The following is a 24,616-nucleotide window of genomic DNA, read 5'->3' as shown; positions in this document are numbered from 1 at the left end:
GTATTACTTAGCACTACAAGGGGGGAAAGTGGGGAGAGCTGTGGCCCTCCAGATGTTGTGAGTTCACAGCTTCCACCGTCCACTGGCCATGCCGACTGGGCCTGTTGGGAGTTGGACTCCAGCAACATCTGGCGGTTCCCCAACCCTGTCTTATTGGTACTGCTCTCCGTTGTGGCTTCATCTTCCCAACTTTCTCCTTTCCATCCCGCGGTCTTGGCTCTGGAGCCATCAGACAAACAATCACCTCTGGCATCCTTGGGGTTTGGTTCTTTGCGCTTCCGTTTGCGCATGGGCTTGACCCAGGGGCTGTCGTTCCGCCAGCGCTTCCTGGCCTTTCGTTTGGAGCTGGAGGCAGCGCTCTGGAGCAGGAAAAGGGGAAGGGTGAGGAAACAAAGTCTGAGGAAGGTGCTGTCGTTTGATCGGGAGGCCTCGAGTTCCACCTCTGGCTTCTCCGCTTAGGAACATATAAGGAGCTGCCTTATACTGAGGCCACATTCACCCCACATGTTTGAAACTGGGGAACCCCCAAGGGAAGAAGGCTCAGAGCCTGGGGAGCGGTGGTGGGTCAGAGGGAAAAGATTGGGAGGAGGAGGTGTTGGAAGCTGAAGAGGTCACAGGGCTAAGTGAGCAGGAAGAAGCTGAGGAAGAGAAAGTCCAGAATCAGAGGCAGAAGCTGAAGCAGGAGGCGAGGGGGGCCAAGAGGCAGAGATGAGTCAAGCTGGGGAAGAAGTCAAAGTGTCTCCCCCTCCTGCTGCGACCAGCTCCCCTCCGCCTTGGTCTCCCAGGACCAGAAGAGGTATGAAGAGGGAGGAGCAGAGACATGTGTGCAACAAAGATTGCTTGGAAAGGACCCAGGGGAGGAGACTTAGGTAGCGGTGGGAAGGCAAGGACCTTCAGTCCCCACAACTTGCCTCACAGGGGGCAAGGCCTACCGAGAAGAGTTGCTGTACTCATTAGGCCTGGCACCCTTGTGCCGATCTTGTTTCTTCTAATAAAGAGTTTACTTCATTTACGCCCTGTGATTTATTGCTGGCTGGCTCCTGACAACTCTGATACCACTTTAAACAGCCGTGGATTCCCCGAAGGAATCCTGGGAACTGCAGGGTGCTGAGAGTTGTTAGGAGACCTCCCTGCTATTCCCTTGTCCCAGAGAGGGTTAACAATCCATTAGGCTCGCATAAAGCAAGCCGACTGCATGTCTACTCAGGGTTTAAGCTCCCCCAGAGTTCCATGGGACTTACTCACAGGTAGGCACACACAGGATTGTAACTGGAAAGGGAGCGAAGAATGTGAATGCCGAAGAACAAATTATAGAGGAAAGGGAAGAAAAATTGGGGGGGGGGGGAGAGGCAAGAAGAGGTTAAAAACAAAAATGAATGGAATGAAATGTATAGTGTGGGGGATGACAACGAGGGGGGAAAGTGGAATTAAAATTTAGAATGCCATGAAAGAGAAAACAAAGAAGTGAAAAGCAGCCTTTAGCGGCACAGAAGTTGTTGGACTACAACTCCCTTGATCCTTGACCATTAGCTCTCCTGGCTGGGGCTGATGGGAGTTGTAGTCCAAAACATCGGGAGGACACCTGGTTGAGGAAGGTTGGTTAAAAGGAGAAAGAGAGAATTAAAAAACATGGAAAGGCAAGCCTCAACCTACCCTGTCAGAGAGGTTACCCGACTCTTCGTCTTCATCTTCCTCATCATCATCTTCATCGTCCTCTTCCTCCTCCTCCTCTTCTTCCTCCTCTTCCTCTTCCTCCTCTTCTTCCTCCTCACTCATATGCTCTCCAGCAACATCTGCATCAGACTGTCAGGCAAAAAAGGGGGAGTGCGACAGCGTGAATTAAGAAATCTGTGCTTTTGACTCTGAACAGGAGACGGCTACAACAGTCAAGAGGGAGAAGGGCACATGTCATTCACTGTGGAAACAACTACAGGACGGGTTCACACAGCCGTAATGATCCACTGCTACCTTAGCCCTAGGAAAACAAGCGGTCAGTTTCTCAGGGCAAATATTCTGAACATTTGGGTGTCTATGTGTATCCAGAAGGGACATCCTTTTACTGTGACGTCACAGAGCATCTATACCTCAGGCAATCCAGACTTGGGGTGAGGAACATTTCTCTACCAGAGGGCCACATTCCCTTGCGGGCAAATTTCTGAAGGCCGCATGACCAGAGGGGCATGACCAGAGGCAAAAGCTATCAGAACAACAGGTGCAGCTCTATATTATACCAGGGTTTCCCAAACTTGGGTCTCCAGCTGTTTTTCGACTACAATTTTTGATTTTTTGTTTTGGGCCTTCTACCAGTTCCCTCACTGCGAGAAGTGAGGTTACAGGGAACCAGGCAGAGGGCCTTCTCGGTAGTGGCACCCATCTTGTGGGGGCGCCCTCCCATTAGATGTCAAGGAAATAAACTACTACAGTGGAACCTCGGTTTATGAACACCTCGGTTTACGAATTTTCGGTTTATGAACGCCGCAGACCCATCTGGAACGGATTAATTCACGTTCCATTACTTTCAATGAGAAAGTTCGCTTCAGTTTATGAACGCTTCAGTTTATGAACAGACTTCCGGAACCAATTGTGTTCATAAACCGAGGTACCACTGTATCTGACTTTTAGAAGACATCTGAAGGTAGCCCAGTTTAGGGAAGTTTTTAATGTTTGATGTTTTATTGTGTTTTTAATATTCTGTTGGAAGCCACCCAGATCAACGAGGTATAAGTTGTTGTTGTTGTTGTTGTTGTTACAATTCTCATCGTCTCTGACCACTGATCCTGCTAGCTAGGGATGATGGGAATTGTGCTCCAAAAATAGCGGGAAACCCAAGTTTGGGAAATCCTTCCTTATACAATAGGATACAGTCAAGCCACACAAAAGGCAGAGGCTTCTATAGTCACGCACCTGCATCTCTCAGGTATTAAAGGCCTGCAGCTGAGCATGCAGAAGGTCGCAGGTTCGATCCCCACCATCTCCCTGCCTGAAATCTCAGAAAACTGCTGCCATTCAGTGTAGGCAACACTGAGCTAAATGGGCTTCCTAGGCTCTTATCTCTCCATTCAGATAAGCCAGAGTTCAAGGACACATTCCAGCAAGGCAAAAGTGCTCAAAGAAAAAGCACAAAGCAGGTCCGGTGAAGGGCCTTACAGGGCGAGAGCCCTGAGGGACTCCATGAAGTGAGAACAGGACTAGATAAGCCTTTTTCCTCAATCGGCAAGGCTCTGCTTATTTTCTTACCGACCACTTATCCCTATGAAAGGTAAAAGGTAAAGGAGCCCTGGATGGTTAAATCCCGTCAAAGGCGACTATGGGGTTGCGGCACTCATCTTGCTTTCAGGCTGAGGGAGCCGGCATTTGTCCACAGACAGCTTTCTGGGTCTTGTGGCCAGCAGGACTAAACCGCTTCTGGCGCAACAGGACACCGTGATGGAAACCAGAGCGCATGGAAACACCCTTTACCTTTCCGCCATAGTGGCACCTATTTATCTACTTGCACTGGTGTGCTTTCCAACTGATAGGTTGGCAGGAGCTGGGACAGAGCAACCCTGTCATGCAGATTCGAACCGCTGACCTTCTGATGGGCAAGCCCAAGAGTTTCAGTGGTTTAGACCACAGCGCCACCCGCCCTATGAGAGACAAGCCCCGCCTTGCTTCGCATTACCTTGCTGTCCGAATCAGCATGGCCGTCGACGGAGTAGCTGTCATAGAAGAGGCTGAAGTCATCCCCCACCTCGGTCTCCCATTCCTGACTCCTCTCCTCCTGCGAGGCAGTGGCTGGGGCAGTCATCTCTTCCGTCACAGTGATCTGGGAAGGGAGAAATGTTTATGTGCTGGTGGTATTTGTTAGTCACTTGTTAACGGCAGTGCTCAGAGCGGCTTATGCATGGCAATAAAGCCCCCGGAAAAGCTGGCTAAAATGATCCCCCATATGTTGGAGATGCGAGAAAGAAAATGGAACGTATATGCATATGTAGTGGTTCTGCATAGAGGTTGGTGTATTTTGGAATAACATATATGAAGAATTAAAGAAATTACTAAAATGTACATTCAAGAAAAGACCAGAGACATTTTTATTAAGTATAATGCCAAAGGAAATAGGAAGATCAGAGAAAATATTGCTCATGTATGGAACAGTTGCAGGCAGAAAACTGATAGCGAGAAATTGGAAAAACAAAACAATACCCAATATAATGGACTAGCAGCCTTTAATGGTAGAGTACATGCAACTGGCAAAAACAACATGTAGAATAAGAGGTCAGATGTAACAAGTAAGTCAATAAGGAATGGGGAGCCTTTAAAGAATATTTGTAAAACAATAACATAAAAGAAACTCCATTGGCAGAACAAGACTGTACCTTGTAAAATAAATCGTTAAATATAGGATTAAAGGATGGAAATTTGTAATGTATATACAAACTGTGCAAAAATATTAAAGAAAAAAGATAAAATACAGCAAGTTTAATTGGAAGTTTTTTCTCTTAGATTTTGATAAACAGAGTATAATTTAGAAAACTATAGAACAATGTGTTTTACTGTTTTTATGTTTGTCTTTAGATTTGTGTCATTATGAGGCGAATTTTAGGTTGGTAGGTGTGTAATATGTATATATGTAGTGTGTCTGTTGTATAAATTTTAAACAATAAAGATATACTCTTTTAAAAAAAGGAATACCAAATAAAAGCAACAGTTTAAAAGATACCACAGGTTACAAATCAGCAAGTTAAAAATGCCAGCATAAAACAATGCCAAACTAAAACACCGGGACAAATAATAGAGTGCCCCCCCCCAACCCTTAGGCACCAAAAAATAAAATAAAATAAAAAAATCTCCAGAACAAAACACAGACAGCGGCCAGAAAAACCTTCCAGGAAGGGAATTCTAAAGGCTAGTTTTGCAACAGAGGCACCATCTGCAATATGTATTTAAAGCACAATTGTGCCATTTTAAACAGTCATGGCTTCCCCACAAAAATCCTAAGAACTGCAGTTTGTTATAGTTCTGAGACCTCTTAAGTCGCCCTCTACTCCCTTCACAGAGCTACATTTCCCAGAGTTCCCTGGGAAGAGGGCTTAATTGCCAAACCACTCTGGGAGGGAACTGCAGGGTCTTCTCGGTGTGGGCCTCTGGATGAAAAAGGTATCAAATCAATTGATCCTATGTACACAACGACTTGGGAGCAAGTCTCATTCAATTCAATGGAACTTTCTAGTAGTCATGCATAGGATCCACCACAAATGGTCAGATTGACCAGCTAAGATGAGCCCCGATCGGAATCTGACATAATCTGAATGTTTATTTTTTACAATGTATAAACCTTTGAAGAAAAGCAAAGAAGGGGGAAAGAGTCATACCTCAGTTGTAGCTCTGGGACTTGACCGTTGGAGAGAGAGGGGCATCCTCTTGTGGAGGGCATCAGCCATATAATCATATTTTCTACGCTTGGCAGGTTCCTCTTTGGAAGGAAAAGCAGAGGAAATAGAAATATAATTCTGAAAGACTCCAGTGGAGCCTTAACCAACCTGCTAATCCCCAGAACCTTAGGATCACAATATTATGATTATTACTATTAGAATTTGTTAGTTGCTTTATCTTGCTCAGGGCAACGGAAAGTGACTTACAACCAAAAAACCTCACATAGATTAGGGCTGCCATATTTGAAACAGTGAAAGTCCGGACAGAAGTTGTTGAGCTGCCATACGTCCGGATGTTCCTGGACATATGGCAACCCTACACATAAAGGTAAAGGTAAAGGGACCCCTGACCATTAGGTCCAGCCGTGACCGACTCTGGGGTTGTGCGCTCATCTTACATTATTTGCCAAGGGAGCCGGCGTACAGCTTCCAGGTCATGTGGCCAGCATGACAAAGCCGCTTCTGGCAAACCAGAGCAGCACATGGAAACGCCGTTTACCTTCCCGCTATAGCGGTTCCTATTTATCTACTTGCATTTTGACGTGCTTTCGAACTGCTAGGTTGGCAGGAGCTGGGACTGAGCAACGGGAGCTCACCCCGTCACAGGGATTCGAACCGCTGACCTTCTGATCAGCAAGCCCTAGGCTCAGTGGTTTAGCCCACAGCGCCACCTGGGTCCCTACACATAGATACATTACCCTACACATAGATACATTAAAAACCAAGAGGAAAGAAAAATACATTTCAATCATCCTTCCGACTTCTAAAGGGCAACAGATAGTTAAAGGCCAAAGGCTCCTGGTTCTTCCGGGTCTGCCGCGGACTGCGCTAGGGCGAAAAACCGGGAGCTCTGCAGCCTCCGGAGAAAAAGCTGGGAAATAGGGGGGTCCCCGCCAGGCTAGGCGAACCCCCAGGCAAGGACAAGGAGGCGATCTTTGTCCGAACAAGTCGGTGGTTTCCCTAAAGGGATTTCTTGGCATCCCTCGCTACAACAGCTGAGGAGAGGAAGAGTCCCGGGAACTGCGACGCGTACAACCATTCCCACCCAGCAAACAAGCCGAAACCCATCGCAGTCGTGCCGGTAAACCTCCTTTTAATTCACTAAATTCCGTGCTTAAAACCTGGGCGTAGAGTGAATTTTTGGGAGTTACAGAAAGAACTTGGTTAACCCCCCCCCCCGCGGGAAAAAGGAGGATAAGGAAAGCGGCGGCAAAGCGGCAAAGCGGTAAAGCGGAGCGGCGGGGGAAGAGGGGGAGGCAAAGAAAGGGAGACTAATTTCAAGAGACGCTGCAGGGAGAACCGCGATTTTACACGAAGGGAATACCTAAGGAAAAATAAATGGAACCTCCTAAACTGTCGTTTTATACTCAACTGCACAATTGAACTTGAGCAGATAACAAAAAATAAAATCGGACTGTAAAAGGGGGGAAATAACGACATTTAAACACTTTTAACCGCAGGCACAAGAAGGGAAACGGAGGAGAAACAAACAAAGATTAAATGGTCGCAAATAAATAGACAAAAAACAAAATGGCGATCAAGGTATAAAGAAATGACTAAGCAGTTGGAGAACAAAGAAGGAGGAAGAAGTGACGAATAAAGTGAGAGGGAGAGGAGAGAGAACAAAGAGGAAGTAAAGGATTTTAAAACGACCCAATTGGCAACAGTGACATCCAGTGGCAACAAATCTCTCTATACCTGTAACAAAGTAACTAAAGTGAGCCCTAACTCACGGGTGACATCGTGTGGCCAAAGAAGGAAACTACACCGTCTTGAAGTTTATCACTAAAACCTTTTAGAAAATGGGATCTCAAAGGAAATGCAACTCAGGGACTGCAGCACAAAGGAGAACATCGATGGCAGAACAAGAAATGGACCTCAAAGACCTGATCCTAAGCCTGAAAAGTGATATTGGAGAAATAAAACAAGACATAACAGAAATCAAAAAGGAAATGAATGACAGATTGAAAAGTTTGGAAGAAAAAGTGGAGAAAATGGAGGGAAAGCAGGAAACAAATGAAAAGGATAAACAAGAAATTAAGGAACGATTAGAAACAGCAGAGGGAAAAATTATCGAAACCACGGAAATGATTCAACAGATAAATAATACAAGCCAGGCAACAGAAAAAACATTGAAAAACCTCGCCAAAGATAAAAGAGAGGAGAAAAAAGAAAAGGAAAAAATGAAGAAGGATATGGAAAAACAGCAAATGACTCTAGAGGCAACACAAGATGCTTTGGCGATGTTACAAATGAAGATGAGGGAAAAAATTTTGAGGTTCAGGAACATTCCGGAAGTGACAAATGAAGACATCGAGAAGAGAATAGTGTCAGCCCTGGCAAATTGGCTGCAATTGGAAGAACTGGAGGTTGAAACACGTATTGAAAGTGCTTATAGAGTTAACTCCAGAAAAGCCAGAGAAAACAATTGGCCGGGCGACTGTTTAGTCACTTTTACGACCATGTGGCTAAGAAATAAGATCATGCAGACCAAGGGTAAGAAGAAACTAATCATGGATAGAACTGAAATAATCGTGCTGAAGGAAATACCCCCGAGGCTCTTACAAAAAAGGAAGAAATATAACTTTATAGCAAAGCCCTTAAAAGCTAAAGGGTTTTTTTTTCGATGGGAATATCCAGAGGGTCTGGCTTTCCCATTCAAGGGGAGATGGAGGAAGTTCGAATCAGTCGACTCTGCAGACAGATTCTATAGGACTTATGCCCAAGAACTGGGGGGGGACAAACCTAGATTAAGGAATGACCAATCGGACAGTGATGATATAGATGATGACGTGGCCGGAGAAGTGAGGGAAGAAGAAGGGGGACAAGAAGAAGAAGAAGGGGAGATTTGAATTGGTGACTATTATTTGCTGTTGTTCTCTCTCTATCTCTCTGTCTCCCTCCCCAATCCTTGAACCACCCTCCAACTGCGTTCTCCTTCTAAGTTTTGTCTAAATCTAATATTATATTAGAGAGGTGTTACCTCACTTGACATTTTTAATTTGGAACTCAATAAAATTTCTTTAAAAATAGACAAACAGCAATATATATATTATAATCGAAACAGCATCAACGTCAATTATAGCATATTACCAAGAATAACAAAACACAAGAATAATATCAAAAAAAGGGGTTATAGAATAGGAAAATGAATATGAATCTCAAAATTATCTCGTGGAATGTAAACGGATTGAACAACAACAAAAAAAGAAATAAAATAAGCCATATTTTAAGGAAACAAAATTGGGATATAATATGTCTCCAAGAGACTCATGTTAACACCAAACATGAGAGGATATTAAAAAATGAAAAGTTAGGAGAGGAATTTATCACGGCAGGTGAGAAGAAAAAAAGGGGAGTAGTGATGTATATAAAGAGCAAATGGAACCCAGAGTTTATTTGGAAAGATAAGGAGGGGAGAATAATAATAGTAAGAATAAAAATAGAAGGGGCTCAGCTGTTTTTGGTAGGAATATATGCACCTAACGGAGGGAAGGTGAATTTTTTCAAAAAAGTAGAAACCCAATTAATGGATTATATAGGAGAGAAACTTATAATAATGGGGGATCTAAACGGTGTAATTAATCCGGAATTAGACAAATCAATAGCTAAAAACAATAAAAAAGTAAATAGATTGCCAAGAAATTTTATGGGGATGATGGAAAATTTAGAGCTGGCGGACGCATGGAGACATAAAAACCCAATTCAGAAAGAATTTACCTATTTCTCAATGCGCCATCAAACGGCGAGCAGGATAGATACAATATGGGTCCCAAAGGAGATTTTATTAAAAGTTCAAAAAGTAGAGATTAAGGCACAAACAATTTCTGATCACAGCCCTGTAGAAATGATATTAAAAGAAGAGTCCAAAGATAGGCGATGGAGGCTAAATGTGTTCCTTTTGAATAACGAAAAAAGAATCCAAGAGGTAAATAGAATGATGAAAGAATATTTTGTGGTCAACAATAATGGAGATGTCGATCCTCAAGTGGTCTGGGATGCTGGAAAGGCGGTAGTAAGGGGCTATTTTATACAAGCGAATTCGGATATAAGAAAATTAAGAGGTAAAAAGATGGAAGATTTAAGAGAAGAAATAAAGAGGAAAGAAAAACTCTGGTACAAAACGAACAAGAAAGAGATTATGCAGGAAATAAAAATTTTGAGGGGGGAATATGAAAATTTGGTCGATAACGAAATAGAACAATAAATCCAATTTTGGAAATATAAGAATTTTGAATGGGCCAATAAACCAAGCAAATTACTATCATGGCAAATAAAAAAAAGGAATAAAGAGAAAATTATAAGTAGAATCAATTTAGAAGGGAAGCTTACAGATAAACCCAAGGAAATAATGAAAGCCTTCGAAAATTATTATAAATCATTATATCAAGGAGAAGAGGTAAATGATAAAGAGATAGATAATTATGTAAAAAAACTTAATTTACCAAAATTGACATCGGAAAAAATTGATTTAATAAATAAAGAAATAACAATATTAGAATTAAAAGAAGCAATAAAAGATATGAAAAAAGGGAAAGCCCCCGGCCCGGATGGTCTACCAATCGAATATTATAAAAACCTCCATGACGACATCCTGAATCACTTGAGAAACCTAATGAATATGGCCTTAATGAAAGGATCAATTCCTAAATCTTGGAGTGAGGCCCAAATTGTACTTCTTCCCAAACCAGATACAGACCCAGAAAAAATAATTAATTACAGGCCAATTTCATTATTAAATACTGATTATAAAATTTTCGCAAAAATCATAGCAAATAGATTAAATAAAATTATAGAAGAATTAATTCATAGAGACCAAGCGGGTTTTGTTAAAGGTAGAAAAGCAAAAGATAACATAAGAATCCTTGTTAATATAATCGAATGTTTAGAAAATAGAAGGGACAAAAAAGCGGCAATTTTGGCCATTGATGCAGAAAAAGCATTCGACAGAGTGTCATGGAAATTTATGTTGAGAACAATAAAAGAAATAAAATTAGGGGATAAAATGGAAAGGGCAATTGGCGCAATATATGAAAATCAAAAAGCTAATTTGCTAATAAATGGGAAATTCACCAATAATATAAATATCACAAGAGGCACCAGGCAGGGGTGCCCTCTCTCGCCACTACTCTTTATAATTACGTTGGAATCGTTATTAAAAACAATAAGGGAAGATGAAAAAATAAAAGGTATAATAATTGGCAACAGAAATTACAAAGTCAGGGCTTTCGCTGATGATTTAGTGATAACAACGGAAGACCCCCTAATCAGTGTCCCCCAAGCATTATCAAGAATTATAGAATATGGGAAATTAGCAGGGCTAAAATTAAATTATGATAAAACGAATATGTTAACAAGAAATTTGGAAAATGATGAAAAATGCAAATTACAAGAAATAACTGGATTGAAAATAAATAAAAAAATGAAATACCTAGGAATCAGGATGACAAATAAAAATATTGATTTAATACAAGAGAATTATACAGCCACATGGAAAGAAATAAAAAAGAAAATGGAAGCTTGGAAAAAATTAAAGATATCTTTTATGGGCAGAATATCTCTAATAAAGATGTGCGTCATATCAAAAATGAATTATTTATTCCAGAATTTGCCGATTTTAGGCAAAGAAAAACATTTCAAGGATTGGAGAAAAGACATATCAAATTTCATCTGGAACGGGAGAAAACCAAGAATAAAGTATAAAATCATGATAGATCATAGGAAGAGAGGGGGGGTTGGATTACCAGATATAGAACTATATCATGATGCGGCAGCCCTGACTTGGCTCAAAGATTGGATGAATTTAGAAAATAATGATTTGTTGGACTTGGAAGGAGAAGGAATAGGTTCTGGATGGCATTGGTACCTTCTGAGAGATAAAGTAAGTAAAAAAAATACGTTCATGTTTAATATTATAAGAAAATCCTTATATAAAGTGTGGCAAAAATACAGAAGATACTTCGAGCCCAGAACTCCCTGGTGGGTATCCCCACTAGAAATCGTGGCCGTCAAAAGACGCAATATGGAAGGTAGGTGGCCAACCTATAGAGTCCTCCTAGAGGAAAAGGAGGGAATATTAAAATTAAAAGATTATGCAGAAGTCAAAAGCTATTTCAGTAGCTGGTTACAATATTTCCAAGTAAATCAAAGGTTTCAACAAGATAAAAAAATCGGATTTGAGAAAGAAAAATCAAAATTGGAGGAAATATTATTGGAGTCTAAGGAGAATCATATAAAAAATTTATACCAAATTTTATTGGCATGGGAAACGGAAGAAGAATTAACAAAAAATTCAATGATTAGATGGGGCCAAGATTTGGGGAAGACAATAATGATGAATAAATGGGAAAATTTATGGGACAGAGATTCTAAATTTACACCCAATTATGATATAAAAGAAAATTTGGTAAAAATGCAGAACAGATGGCACCTAACACCGGAGAAATTGGCAAAGATGTATCCGGGCGTTAGTAACCAATGTTGGAGATGTCTAAATGAGACAGGCTCCTATATTCACATGTGGTGGGGATGCAAACATATTAGGGTGTTCTGGGAGGAAATCTACAGAGAATTGAAAAAAATAGTGAAATATTCATTTAAAAAAAAACCAGAGATCTTCCTACTAGGTATGTTAGGGGAAGATATTAGGCCACAAGATAGATGCTTGATAAGCTATGCCACAGCGGCAGCTAGATTATTGATAGCAAAAGATTGGAAATCTCAAAAGGTACCAACTAAGGAGGAATGGCAAATCAAGGTAATGAATTATTGTAATTTGGCTAAGAAATATGAGGAGGTAAAGGGAATAAAGAAAGAGGATAGTGCGAAAAATTGGAAATCATTTATGGATTATATCAAGTGCCAGGCGGAAAAACCAAATCTATTGCAGGATTGTTAAACGCTCAAACGAAAACATGGTAAGAGAAAGAGAGAAAAGAGAAGGGAAAAGAATAGGATGCGAAAGGAAAGAAATAGGAAAACAGGAATAAAAAAAATGTATAAGAAGATGTTAAAAGAATAATAAAATAAATGGTATGTTGCTAGAAAAGGTGCAGATGTAGCTTAGAAAGAAAATTGACAAGACAGTTTAGTGAAGGTTGAGAAGAAGGGGAAGGGGTGGAGGGAGGGGGGGAAAGTAATGAAGTAGATAAAATGAGTGGATGTATTTTTAAATATTGATTAACTAAATAGATATACATGGATATTTTGTTTTCTTTTTGGTAGATGTATGTGTGCGTGTGTGTGTGTGCGTGTTCTGTTTTTTCTGCATATTTTGTTTTCTGTTTTGTATATCTGTAGATTATGTAAAGTGATTTGTAATAATCAATAAAGATTCTTTTAAAAAAAAAAAAAAGGCCAAAGGCTCCTAAAGCTATATAACAATGGCGCCAGACTAGCCTCCCTAGGAAGAGCATTCCACAAGCAGGGAGCCACCACAGAAAAGGCCCATTCTTGTGTTCCCACCCTCCAGAACTTGCAGTAGAAAATATCCGGAGAGGACCGGATAAATGTTGATTGACCATAGCCAAGCCATACCTGGTTCTTCAATGCTCCTGAGGTCATCGGGGACTCGGAAATGCAGCATCTCAGAGACTCGCTTTTCGGGGACCTTCGGAAAGAAAAGTTAACACCCAAGATTAGGTTTTTTAATCTGTGTGCATTCGGCAACTTCACACAGGGGAGATTGGTATGTACAGGGCAATTGAAGAGAACAATGTTATTGGGTGGCCCATTGTAAACGTGGGCCGTATTCAACTTACTTTTACCCTAATGGGCTAACTAAGGACCATAAAACACTGTTCCTAAAGGATCGTTACTGGGTCCCAGTATGTTTCCGAGCACAATTCAAAGTGCTGGTGCTGACCTTCAAAGCCCTAAAAGGCCTCAGCCCAGTATACCTGAAGGAGCGTCTCCACCCCCATCGTTCTGCCCGGACACTGAGGTCCAGCGCCGAGGGTCTTCTGGCAATTCCCTCACTGTGAGAAGCAAAGCTACAGGGAACCAGGCAGAGGGCCTTCTCGGTAGTGGTACCCGCCCTGTGGAACGCCCTTCCTTCAGATGTCAAGGAAATAAATTTTAATGTCTGATTTCTTACTGTCTTTTACTTTGTTGGGAGCCACCCGGAGTGGCTGGGGTAACCCAGTCACATGGGCAGCATATTAAAGATGATGACGATGAAAATATCCAGTAATTTCAGTGGGTCTACTCTGAATAAGAGTCACTTTAGTAAAAAAAAAAAAGTAAAGGTAAAGGGTGGTTAAGTCCAGTCAAAGGTGACTATGGACTTGCGCCGCTTATCTTGCTTTCAGGCCAAGGGAGCCGGTGTTTGTCCACAGACAGCTTTCCGGGTAATATGGCCAGCATGACTAAACCACTTCTGGTGCAACTAAACACTGTGATGGAAACCAGAGTACACAGAAATGCCATTTACCTTCCTGCCGCAGTGGTACCTATTCATCTAACTTGTGCTGGTGTGCTTCTGAACTGCTAGGTCGGCACGCGCTGGGACAGGATCTCACTTCGTCGCGGGGATTCAAACTGCCACCCAAGAGGCTCAGTGATTTAGACCACAGCGCCACCCGCGTCACTTTAGTACAACCCAATAATAACTTAGTGTAGGACAACAGACCAAACACTATAGGCAGCGTTCCATCATTAATAAGACACAGTACTTTCCCTGTGCAAACATTTCAGCCCATCAGCTGCAAGTGACTTATGCTTTTGGCGGCAGTCTATGCCTCTGAATACCACTTGATGGGAATCACAAATGTACTCAGGTTCAGCACCTGGTTGGCCACCGTGAAGACAAGATGGGCCTTTGCCCTAGTCCAGCCGGGTTGCTCGTATGTCGACAAAACAATATTTATTTTTAATTTTTATTAAATTTCTATACCACTTTTTTCTTCCAAGGTGCTCGAGGTGGTGTACATGGTTCTCCCCTACATTCCACCCTCACAACAACACTGTGAGGGAAATTGGGCTAAGAGATGGCGACAGGCCCCAAGATCACCCAGCGAGCTTCATGGTTGAGCAGGGATTCGAACCCTTCTCTCCCAGGTCCCTAGTCCAGCACTCTTAAGCACTGTGCATGTGGTCTTGTGAATCAGCCCTCAAGCTGGACCAACGTTCATATTGCTCTTTATTATTAATCAAACGTACTAGTTGCTTTTTTCACCGCGTTGGCGAAACCAACATTAAAACCAATCATAATAACCAGAATAAACCATAATCCTAAAATGCACATCTCCAATACACGTAAGGGACGTGGGTGGCGCTGTGGGTTAAACCACTAGGCCTAGGGCTTGCCGATCAGAAGGTCGGCGGTTCGAATCCCCACGATGGGGTGAGCTCCCGTTGCTAGATCCCTGCTCCTGCCAACCTAGCAGTTTGAAAGCATGTCAAAGTGCAAGTGGATAAATAGGTACCGCTCCAGGCGGGAAGGTAAACGGCATTTCCGTACGCTGCTCCGGTTCGCCAGAAGCGGCTTAGTCATGCTGGCCACATGACCCGGAAGCTGTACGCCGGCTCCCTCGGCCAGTAAAGCGAGATGAGCAACCCCAGAGTCATCCGCGACTGGAACTAATGGTCAGGGGTCCCTTTACCCTTTAATACAGTAATACCTCGGGTTACGAACGCGATCCATTCCGGATCGCAGTTCGTAACCCGAATAGTTCGCAAACCGAGCGCGATGGGCGCTGCCATTTTGCGCATGCGCAAAGCGCTTTGCGCATGCGCAAATCGCGCGAGCGCGCGCGGCTTATGCGCGCACACGCGCGGCGAAAACACTTCCGGGGTTGCGCAGTTCGTAACCCGAACTGTTCGCAAACCGAGGTGGTCGTAACCCGAGGTACGACTGTATATGTAAACAGGGAGATCTAAACCCGCTTGCTAAACAGATGAGCAAGAAAGTGGTGACAAATATCCGGGTTAAGGGCCAAACGCTTGGGTATATATTGAGGTTTTTGTCTGGTACCTAGGAAGAAGGTAGCAGGGCTCCCTACCTGTCCACTGTTGGGTTTGGGCATGGTTTTCCGGGCCCGGTGAACCTTTGGCTTGGCCTCTTCCGCTGTCGGGGCTGGAGGCTGAGCAGGGGCCGGTGTTGGGGCTGCGGCTGGGGCCAGGGCTTCTGCCGCGGGAGTCCCAGCATCCCCAGGAAGTCGCGACCCAGGCATACTCAGCAGACGCATGGCCAAACTTTGGATAGACGTTGGGGACTTGCTGGTTCCGGTGAGGGACATCTTTGCCCGGCTGGTCCCACCTGCTTTGCTAGGCGATGATGGGAAGGTCTTGGCAGCGTGACCTGAAACGGAGGAAGAGAAGCGAGCGGCCTTTAACCATTTTGTTTGATTTTATTTATTTATCTATCAGATTTATATACGCTGCAAGGTCTCAGGGTGGTTCGCAAGATAAAAGCACAAGACAAAAGCACAAACACACAGTCCAAACAGGGTTCCAACGAAAGAGAAAACGGCTTACGAAGGTGATGGGATATGCTGAGGTGGCTAGACTGTGAGAATTAAAAGAACAGAATGAAGAAAAGTTTCCCGAAGAACGGAAATATTTTGTAGAATGTGTTAAAACATATGCAGGATTTGAAGTACAGTACAGCAGCAAATGAGAAGTGGTAGTTTAATCATATAAATGGGAAAAATGTAAGTAATATAGAAGCAATTTAAGGGAGAAAAAGAAAAACATGGAAGGGTGGGTGGGAAGTCAACAGAGATGAATGTTCTGATGGGTTGTTTAAAAGAATCTGAAAAATTTGAAAACCTAATTTTAAAAATTGTTTTTTTAATAGTTAAAACAGAGTGCCTGGGGCAACCCACTCAGATGGGTGGGGTACAAGTAATAAATAGTAGTAGTAGTAGTAGTAGTAGTAATAATAATAATAATAATGGCAGCCCTCAGGGTTCTGAGCTCCTGAGCCATGCAAAAAGATTTATAGGTCCAAACCAGCAGTTTAAATCAGGTCCTGCTGCCACACCCCCAGCTCCCTGCTTCCTTCCACCTCACCTGGCAGGCCTTTATTCCCTGGACTAGGGCTGGAGTTTGGGCCAGCAGAGACACCCCCCGATTCGGGCGACATTCTGCCCATTTCCTTACTGCTCCCGGTCATCTGTGCTCGAGCTCCCTCTTCACCATTCCTGTTGGAGCCCAGCGGGTTATCTCCCGCTCCCCCCAAGCTACTTTTGGGTTTCCGAGGAGACAAGGACCCCGAAGAGGGATCGGGGCCATCTCTGGACGACACCACGCCTGGAGCAGGAGACACACACATACACGCACACACTTAGCTGAGCAGCAGAGAAATTGCCTTGCATGCAGAAGGTCCCAGGTTCAATCCCCGGGTTCTCCAGGGAGGGCTGGGAAAGAGTCCTTGCTTGGAGAGGTGCTGCCTGCCAGTGCAGACAATACTACATGCAAGACAGTACTAGGTATAAGATAGCTCCATGCATTATTCCAATGCTCTACCCCCATAGCTCAGTGGTAGAGCAGCCACACAGCATGCAGATCATGTTATTTATCTGTTCCTACAAACACTTGTCCACTGCATTTTGTTAAAATGTATCAGAGCGGCTGACGACCATTACAGGCACAATAAAGCCACGTGGAAATTTAAAACCACAGATCTTCAGCTCTCCTAGTTGTCTGCAGAATCTGGCAGCCCAGAATTTTTTTCAGCAAATAATAATAATAATAATAATAATAATAATAATTTATTATTTATACCACGCCCATCTGGCTGGGTTTCCCCAGCCACTCTGGGCAGCTTCCAACAGAAAAATAAAACACAGTCATCTATTAAACATTAAAAGCCTCCCTGAACAGGGCTGCCTTCAGATGTCTTCTAAAAGTCTGGTAGTTGTTTTCCTTTGACATCTGTTGGGAGGGCATTCCACAGGGCGGGCGCCACCACCGAGAAGGCCCTCTGCCTAGTTCCCTGCAACTTGGCTTCTCGCAACGAGGGAACCGCCAGAAGGCCCTTGGTGCTGGACCTCAGTGTCCGGGCAGAATGATGGAGGTGGAGACGCTCCTTCAGGTATACTGGACCGAGGCCATTTAGGGCAGGCATCCCCAAACTGCGGCCCTCCAGATGTTTTGGCCTACAACTCCCATGATCCCTAGCTAACAGGACCAGTGGTCAGGGATGATGGGAATTGTAGTCCCAAACATCTGGAGGGCCGAAGTTTGGGGATGCCTGATTTAGGGCTTTAAAGGTCAGCACCAACACTTTGAATTGTGCCCGGAAACGTACTGGGAGCCAGTGTAGATCTTTCAAGACCGGTGTTATGTGGTCTCGGCGGATAAAGGTTAAAATATAAGGCAAATGCTGAATTCCACCAGACCAGGCTGACGACGCTAGCTGTCACGTTGATGTACAGTGAGCCTCGCAAACTCGAGGGAAGGCCAAAACTGCTCCTGAATATGATCTCGGCGATCCAGCTGGGACATAAGGGTTCAGGTGGTCCCCAAGGTACCTTGGAGCATTTCATAGCTTTGTAAATGAACAAAAAGACCTTGACCATGGCTTAGGCAGCTGCCAGTCAGCGTATAGAAAATACGGAGCTATATGGATCATACACAGTAGCTTCCTATGTCTCATGCTCTAGGAGGGCTCTGGGGCCCACAGGCTTCAAATCTGGGTGGGCTGATCAGAAGAAAACCAGGAGACCCCCCTTCCCCAAGGCAGGCATGCCTACCTATTTCGTCCGGTCTCACTTCTACCAGCAACGACGCCCCTGTCACGGCCTGGGAGGAGGGGACAAAAGCAAAGATTAAAATCTCAGACGGAATTCCATTTTTATTAGTAACCCCGAGAATTGTAGTTTGTTAAGAGTGCTGAGGGTTGTTGTTGTTTAGTCGTGTCCGACTCCAGGGGCGTACCCAGGATCAAAATTAGGGGGGGGCAAGGGGCGGGGGCAAGGGGTGGGAGGGGAGGGGCCACAGTGGGAATATGGGCGGGGCTACGTGGCCTGCGTCCTCCCAGCTCTTCTGAGGAGGCAGCCCCAGGCTCTTGTTCCCGGCGCGAAGCTCCAGAGGCGCGCGGGGAACGCAAGCCTGGGGCTGCCTCCTCCGCACCTCCCAGGTCTTCCGAGGAGGCGGCCCCAAGCTCCCGTTCCCGGCGCGAAGCTCCAGAGGTGCGCGGGGAACGCGAGCCTGTGGCTGCCTCCTCCACTTACACTCCCCGCTCCCGCTTAGCGCTCCTCCGCTTACGCTCCCCTCGCGCCTCTGGAGCTTTGCGCTGGGAGCCGGAGCCTGGGGCTGCCACGCTGCGCCCCTTAGCCTTTTGCTTCTGGGGGGGGCAATTGCCCCCTCCTGCCCCCCTGCCCACGGCACTGGTCGCCCCTCTGGGCAGCTCGCCCCATCCCCCGGGTGCGCTGTTTCCCTCCGTCTCTTACGTTTACACCCCACCGCTTTTGCAGCTCGATAGTGGGAGGGGGAGAGGAGAAAGTGCGATGGGTTATGGAAAGGGGAAAGGGGGGAGGGCTGGTCTGTTTCTTTCTGGCTGGGGCCGCGCACCCCACTTTTTGCATTGAGATTTCTTTCTTTTTAGCTTGGGGGGGGGCGGGCAGCTGGCTTCTAGAGTAGGGCAGCTGCCCTAACTTGCCCCGTGGTGGGTACGCCCTTGTCCGACTCTTCGTGAGCCCATGGACCATAGCAGGCCAGGCACTCCTGTCTTCCACTGCCTCCCGCAGTTTGGAAGGTTGTTAAGAGGGTTGTTAAGAGGCCCTTATTCTCCTCACAGAGCTACAAATCCCTGTTAAAGCATGATGGATATTATAATAAACCAGGGGTCAGCAACCTTTTTCAGCCGTGGGCCGGTCCACCGTCCCTCAGGCCATGTGGTGGGCCGGACTATATTTTGAAAAAAAAAATAATGAACGAATTCCTATGCCCTACAAATAACCCAGAGATGCATTTTAAATAAAAGCACACATTCTACTCGTGTAAAAACACGCTGATTCCCGGACCATCCGCGGGCCGGATTGAGAAGGCGATTGGGCCACATCCGGCCCCCGGGCCTTAGGTTGCCTACCCCTGTAATAAACAACCTGATAAGAACATGAGTTTGATTGTTTAAACAAGGGTCCTCCCAGATTATGTACAATTATTTGTGCTCATGATGGTTATAAGTGATCTCACTTTCAATACTGTTTGTGGCTGCAAAAGTTTCAGGGCAGAGAGTTTCTTTTCCCATCGGTGCACGTCCCTGTAGCTTCCTGCTGAAATCCTGTAACTTTGCATTCCGCAAATGTTTCAGGGTTGTTTTGCTTTTGTCCTCATTCTGGTAGCAGGAAAGTGCAAAGAGTGCCCTTCCAGGTGGCAACAATGATATTAGGGAAGCATTGCAGAGCGACTAATTAAATAAAACCATCTGTGTGGACAGTGCAGCGCAAATCTACACTGGATCTCTCTGCGAAATTAATTCCCCAACAGAGAGGGGGGGAGAGAGAGAGTTGAATCTATCCAAACTCTCCTAGTTGCTTTGGGAGAAGGGTGGGGCGTTTGGGGAGGATAGTTGCGATCTGTTTGAAATAGGGTCTGAAAGCCACGAGTTGCAATGTGGGGTAGGTTGCAAATGCGGCACAGGTCAGACGGGAAGGAAATAAGGGAGCATATGCCGATAAGGGATTGCTCAGAAGTCAAAGAAGGACGAAAGCTCGTTCTTTCCCCCCTGACGCGACGGGTCCCTACATTACTCTCCTCTCCCCGCCCCGAAGTAATCCTTTCTCACCCTTTCCCTTCTTCGCTGCAAGAGAGAGACGGCGGCTGCTCCGAACCAGCGCAACCTGGAGGCACCATCGCGATCGCCCCCCACCTCCCCATTGCAAAACACGACCACTCCTCCCGGGATCAGATCGAGTGGGGAATGACGCCCCGCACTCGCCACGCCACGCCACGCTCCCGATCAATGCAACATTTTTTTTGCATTTCCGAATCTCCGTGTGAAGGAAGCCCCTCCCAGTTAGCAATGGGGAGCCAAAAAAAAAAGGAGGCCACGAGTGATGGGAGGCCGGTGGCAATCGGAAAACCTTCCCACTCTCCTGATATTTAGAAATAAATATTTTTTGCAAAGTCCCCAAGCCCCCCGCCATCCGAGTCCCGCCATCCGAGTCCCCAACCTGCGCGGGTCCCGCTCCCGCAGCCTCCATGGCCTCGCGCCGTAAAAGCAGCAGCAGCAGGAGCAGCAGAAGAGCCGGCCCCGCACTGACGTCACGGGCGCGGAAAGAGTGAAAGGGGAGGAGGAGGAGGGAACCCGTTAAAGGGGCAGCGCCTTCGCTCGGCTCAGCCCAGACAAAGAGCGGAGGGCCGGGCGATGGCGCGCAGATCAGCCCCCTGCCTCTCCTCTCACGGAAGGGATCTGAGCGCGCGGGGGAGGGGGTGTTATTATTTTAAAAATAATGCAAACCGCTCTTCATCATATTAGGCGAGGTGTTCCCAACGGTCATCTAGTCCAACCCCCTGCAATTGTTGTTGTTGTTGTTGTTTAGTCGTTTAGTCGTGTCCGACTCTTCGTGACCCCATGGACCATAGCACGCCAGGCACTCCTGTCTTCCACTGCCTCCCGTAGTTTGGTCAAACTCATGTTCGTAGCTTCGAGAACACTGTCCAACCATCTTGTCCTCTGTCGTCCCCTTCTCCTAGTGCCCTCAATCTTTCCCAACATCAGGGTCTTTTCCAAGGATTCTTCTCTTCTCATGAGGTGGCCAAAGTATTGGAGCCTCAGCTTCACGATCTGTCCTTCCAGGGAGCACTCAGGGCTGATTTCCTTAAGAATGGATAGGTTTGATCTTCTTGCAGTCCATGGGACTCTCAAGAGTCTCCTCCAGCACCATAATTCAAAAGCATCAATTCTTCGGCGATCAGCCTTCTTTATGGTCCAGCTCTCACTTCCATACATCACTACTGGGAAAACCATAGCTTTAACTATACGGACCTTTGTCGGCAAGGTGATGTCTCTGCTTTTTAAGATGCTGTCTAGGTTTGTCATTGCTTTTCTCCCAAGAAGCAGGCGTCTTTTAATTTCGTGACTGCTGTCACCATCTGCAGTGATCAAGGAGCCCAAGAAAGTAAAATCTCTCACTGCCTCCATTTCTTCCCCTTCTATTTGCCAGGAGGTGATGGGACCAGTGGCCATGATCTTGGTTTTTTTGATGTTGAGCTTCAGACCATATTTTGCGCTCTCCTCTTTCACCCTCATTAAAAGGTTCTTTAATTCCTCCTCGCTTTCTGCCATCAAGGTTGTGTCATCTGCATATCTGAGGTTGTTGATATTTCTTCCGGCAATCTTAATTCCTGCTTGGGATTCATCTAGTCCAGCCTTTCGCATGATGAATTCTGCATATAAGTTAAATAAGCAGGGAGACAATATACAACCTTGTCGTACTCCTTTCCCAATTTTGAACCAATCCGTTGTTCCATATCCAGTTCTAACTGTAGCTTCTTGTCCCACATAGAGATTTCTCAGGAGACAGATGAGGTGATCAGGCACTCCCATTTCTTTAAGAACTTGCCATAGTTTGCTGTGGTCGACACAGTCAAAGGCTTTTGCATAGTCAATGAAGCAGAAGTAGACGTTTTTCTGGAACTCTCTAGCTTTCTCCATAATCCAGCGCATGTTTGCTATTTGGTCTCTGGTTCCTCTGCCCTTTCGAAATCCAGCTTGCACTTCTGGGAGTTCTCGGTCCACATACTGCCTAAGCCTGCCTTGTAGAATTTTAAGCATAACCTTGCTAGCGTGTGAAATGAGCGCAATTGTGCGGTAGTTGGAGCATTCTTTGGCACTGCCCTTCTTTGGAATTGGGATGTAGACTGATCTTCTCCAATCCTCTGGCCATTGCTGAGTTTTCCAAACTTGCTGGCATATTGGGTGTAGCACCTTAACAGCATCATCTTTTAAAATTTTAAATAGTTCAGCTGGAATATCATCACTTCCACTGGCCTTGTTATTAGCAGTGCTTTCTAAGGCCCATTTGACTTCACTCTCCAAGATGTCTGGCTCAAGGTCAGCAACCACACTACCTGGGGTGTACGAGACCTCCATATCTTTCTGGTATAATTCCTCTGTGTATTCTTGCCACCTCTTCTTGATGTCTTCTGCTTCTGTTAGGTCCTTACCACTTTTGTCCTTGATTATGGTAATCTTTGTACGAAATGTTCCTTTCATATCTCCAATTTTCTTGAACAGATCTCTGGTTTTCCCCATTCTATTGTTTTCCTCTATTTCTTTGCATTGCTCATTTAAGAAGACCCTCTTGTCTCTCCTTGCTGTTTTTTGGAAATCTGCATTCAGTTTCCTGTATCTTTCCCTATCTCCCTTGCATTTTGCTTGCCTCCTCTCCTCCGCTATTTGTAAGGCCTCGTTGGACAGCCATTTTGCTTTCTTGCATTTCCTTTTCCTTGGGATGGTTTTCGTTGCTGCCTCCTGTATAATGTTACGAGCCTCCATCCATAGTTCTTCAGGCACTCTGTCCACCAAATCTAAATCCTTAAACCTGTTCCTCACTTCCACTGTGTATTCATAAGGGATTTGATTCAGATTGTATCTTACTGGCCCAGTGGTTTTTCCTACTTTCTTCAGTTTAAGCTGGAATTTTGCTATAAGAAGCTGATGATCTGAGTTACAGTCAGCTCCAGGTCTTGTTTTTGCTGACTGTATAGAGCTTCTCCATCTTTGGCTGCAGAGAATATAATCAATCTGATTTCGATGCTGCCCATTTGGTGATATCCATGTGTAGAGTCGTCTCTTGTGTTGTTGGAAGAGAGTGTTTGTGATGACCAGCTTGTTCTCTTGACAGAACTCTATTAGCCTTTGCCCTGCTTCATTTTGAACTCCAAGGCCAAACTTGCCAGTTGTTCCTTTTATCTCTTGATTCCCTACTTTAGCATTCCAATCCCCTGTAATGAGAAGAACATCCTTCTTTGGTGTCATTTCTAGAAGGTGTTGTAGGTCTTCATAGAATTGGTCAATTTCACTTTCTTCAGCACCGGTAGTTGGTGCATAAACTTGGATTACTGTGATGTTAAAAGGTCTGCCTTGGATTCGTATCGAGATCATTCTGTCATTTTTGAGATTGCATCCCATCACAGCTTTTGCCACTCTTTTGTTGACTATGAGGGCCACTCCATTTCTTCTACAGGATTCTTGCCCACAGTAGTAGATATGATAGTCACCCGAACTGAATTCACCCATTCCCTTCCATTTTAGTTCACTGATGCCCAGGATGTCGATATTTATTCTTGTCATCTCATTTTTGACCACATCCAGCTTACCTCTATTCATGGTTCTTACATTCCAGGTTCCTATGCAATATTTTTCTTTACAGCATCGGACTTTCCTTTCGCTTCCAGGCATATCCGCAACTGAGCGTCCTTTCGGCTTTGGCCCAGCCGCTTCATCAGCTCTGAATCTACTTGTACTTGTCCTCCGCTCTTCCTCAGTAGCATGTTGGACGCCTTCCGACCTGAGGGGCTCATCTTCCAGCGTCATAACTTTTATATGCCTGTTGTCTTTGTCCATGGAGTTTTCTTGGCAGGGATACTGGAGTGGCTTGCCAGTTCCTTCTCCAGGTGGATCACGTTTAGTCAAAACTCTCCACTATGACCTGTCCATCTTGGGTGGCCCTGCATGGCATAGCTCATAGCTTCTCTGAGTTATTCAAGCCCCTTCGCCACGACAAGGCATTGATCCATGAAGGGGACCCCCTGCAATACAGGAATTTTATTTTATTTTCCCCCCAACATGGGGCTCGAACCCACGCTGGCCGTGAGATTAAGAGTCCCACTACCAAGAGTCCCACTATAGCTGCCAAGTTTTCGCTTTTCTCGCGAGGAAGCCTATTCAGCATAAGGGAAAATCCCTGTAAAAAAGGGATAACTTGGCAGCTATGCTACCGACATCGGGTGAAGCTGAATGTGTAAGACGATTCAAGGCAGAGAAAAGGAGAGGACTTCTTCACACAGCACATGGTGAATCTGTGGAACCTGCTGCCACAAGAGTCAATAAAACAGAATCAACAGCAATGGATTTGCAGAAACCCACACTGGGGCCATGCGCTTATTAGGCCAACCCAAATGCTACTGTGCAATACTTGACAGTGCTTAGCTTGTGTGTTTTGTTTTGTTTTTGCAGTGGCTATTCTGTTAATGTTGTCAATATTGTTTTTGAGATTATAAACGCCATATTGAGTTGTCAATCATAGGAC

General features: G+C 45.0%; 1 protein-coding gene across 5 annotated transcripts in view; it reads right to left on the bottom strand.

Annotated features, from left to right (window-relative positions):
• Positions 1 to 20,637, bottom strand: part of EHMT2 (euchromatic histone lysine methyltransferase 2) — a 45,263-nt gene extending 24,626 nt beyond the window's left edge. For 2 of the 5 annotated variants that reach the window (XM_035107134.3, XM_088663459.1), the window contains exons 1-8: positions 20,534 to 20,629; positions 18,110 to 18,158; positions 15,413 to 15,711; positions 12,948 to 13,020; positions 5,352 to 5,452; positions 3,662 to 3,805; positions 1,654 to 1,803; positions 245 to 359 (exon numbers count right to left, since the gene is read on the bottom strand). In XM_035107134.3, the coding sequence (XP_034963025.2) occupies positions 245 to 359; positions 1,654 to 1,803; positions 3,662 to 3,805; positions 5,352 to 5,452; positions 12,948 to 13,020; positions 15,413 to 15,711; positions 18,110 to 18,158; positions 20,534 to 20,563 (961 nt within the window). In that variant the 5' untranslated portion in view covers positions 20,564 to 20,629. Of the gene's footprint in view, positions 1 to 244; positions 360 to 1,653; positions 1,804 to 3,661; positions 3,806 to 5,351; positions 5,453 to 12,947; positions 13,021 to 15,412; positions 15,712 to 16,424; positions 16,665 to 18,109; positions 18,159 to 20,145 lie in introns of all 5 variants that reach the window. The other 3 variants (XM_035107130.3, XM_035107131.3, XM_035107133.3) reach the window with 3 other exon arrangements.
• Positions 20,638 to 24,616: the final 3,979 nt, after the last annotated feature.

This window comes from Zootoca vivipara, chromosome 2, assembly GCF_965207765.1.
Source record: "Zootoca vivipara chromosome 2, rZooViv2.hap1.1, whole genome shotgun sequence".
Taxonomy (NCBI): domain Eukaryota; kingdom Metazoa; phylum Chordata; class Lepidosauria; order Squamata; family Lacertidae; genus Zootoca; species Zootoca vivipara.
The sequence above is the reverse complement of the archived record's forward strand: the minus strand, read 5'-3'. Positions and strand labels throughout refer to the sequence as shown.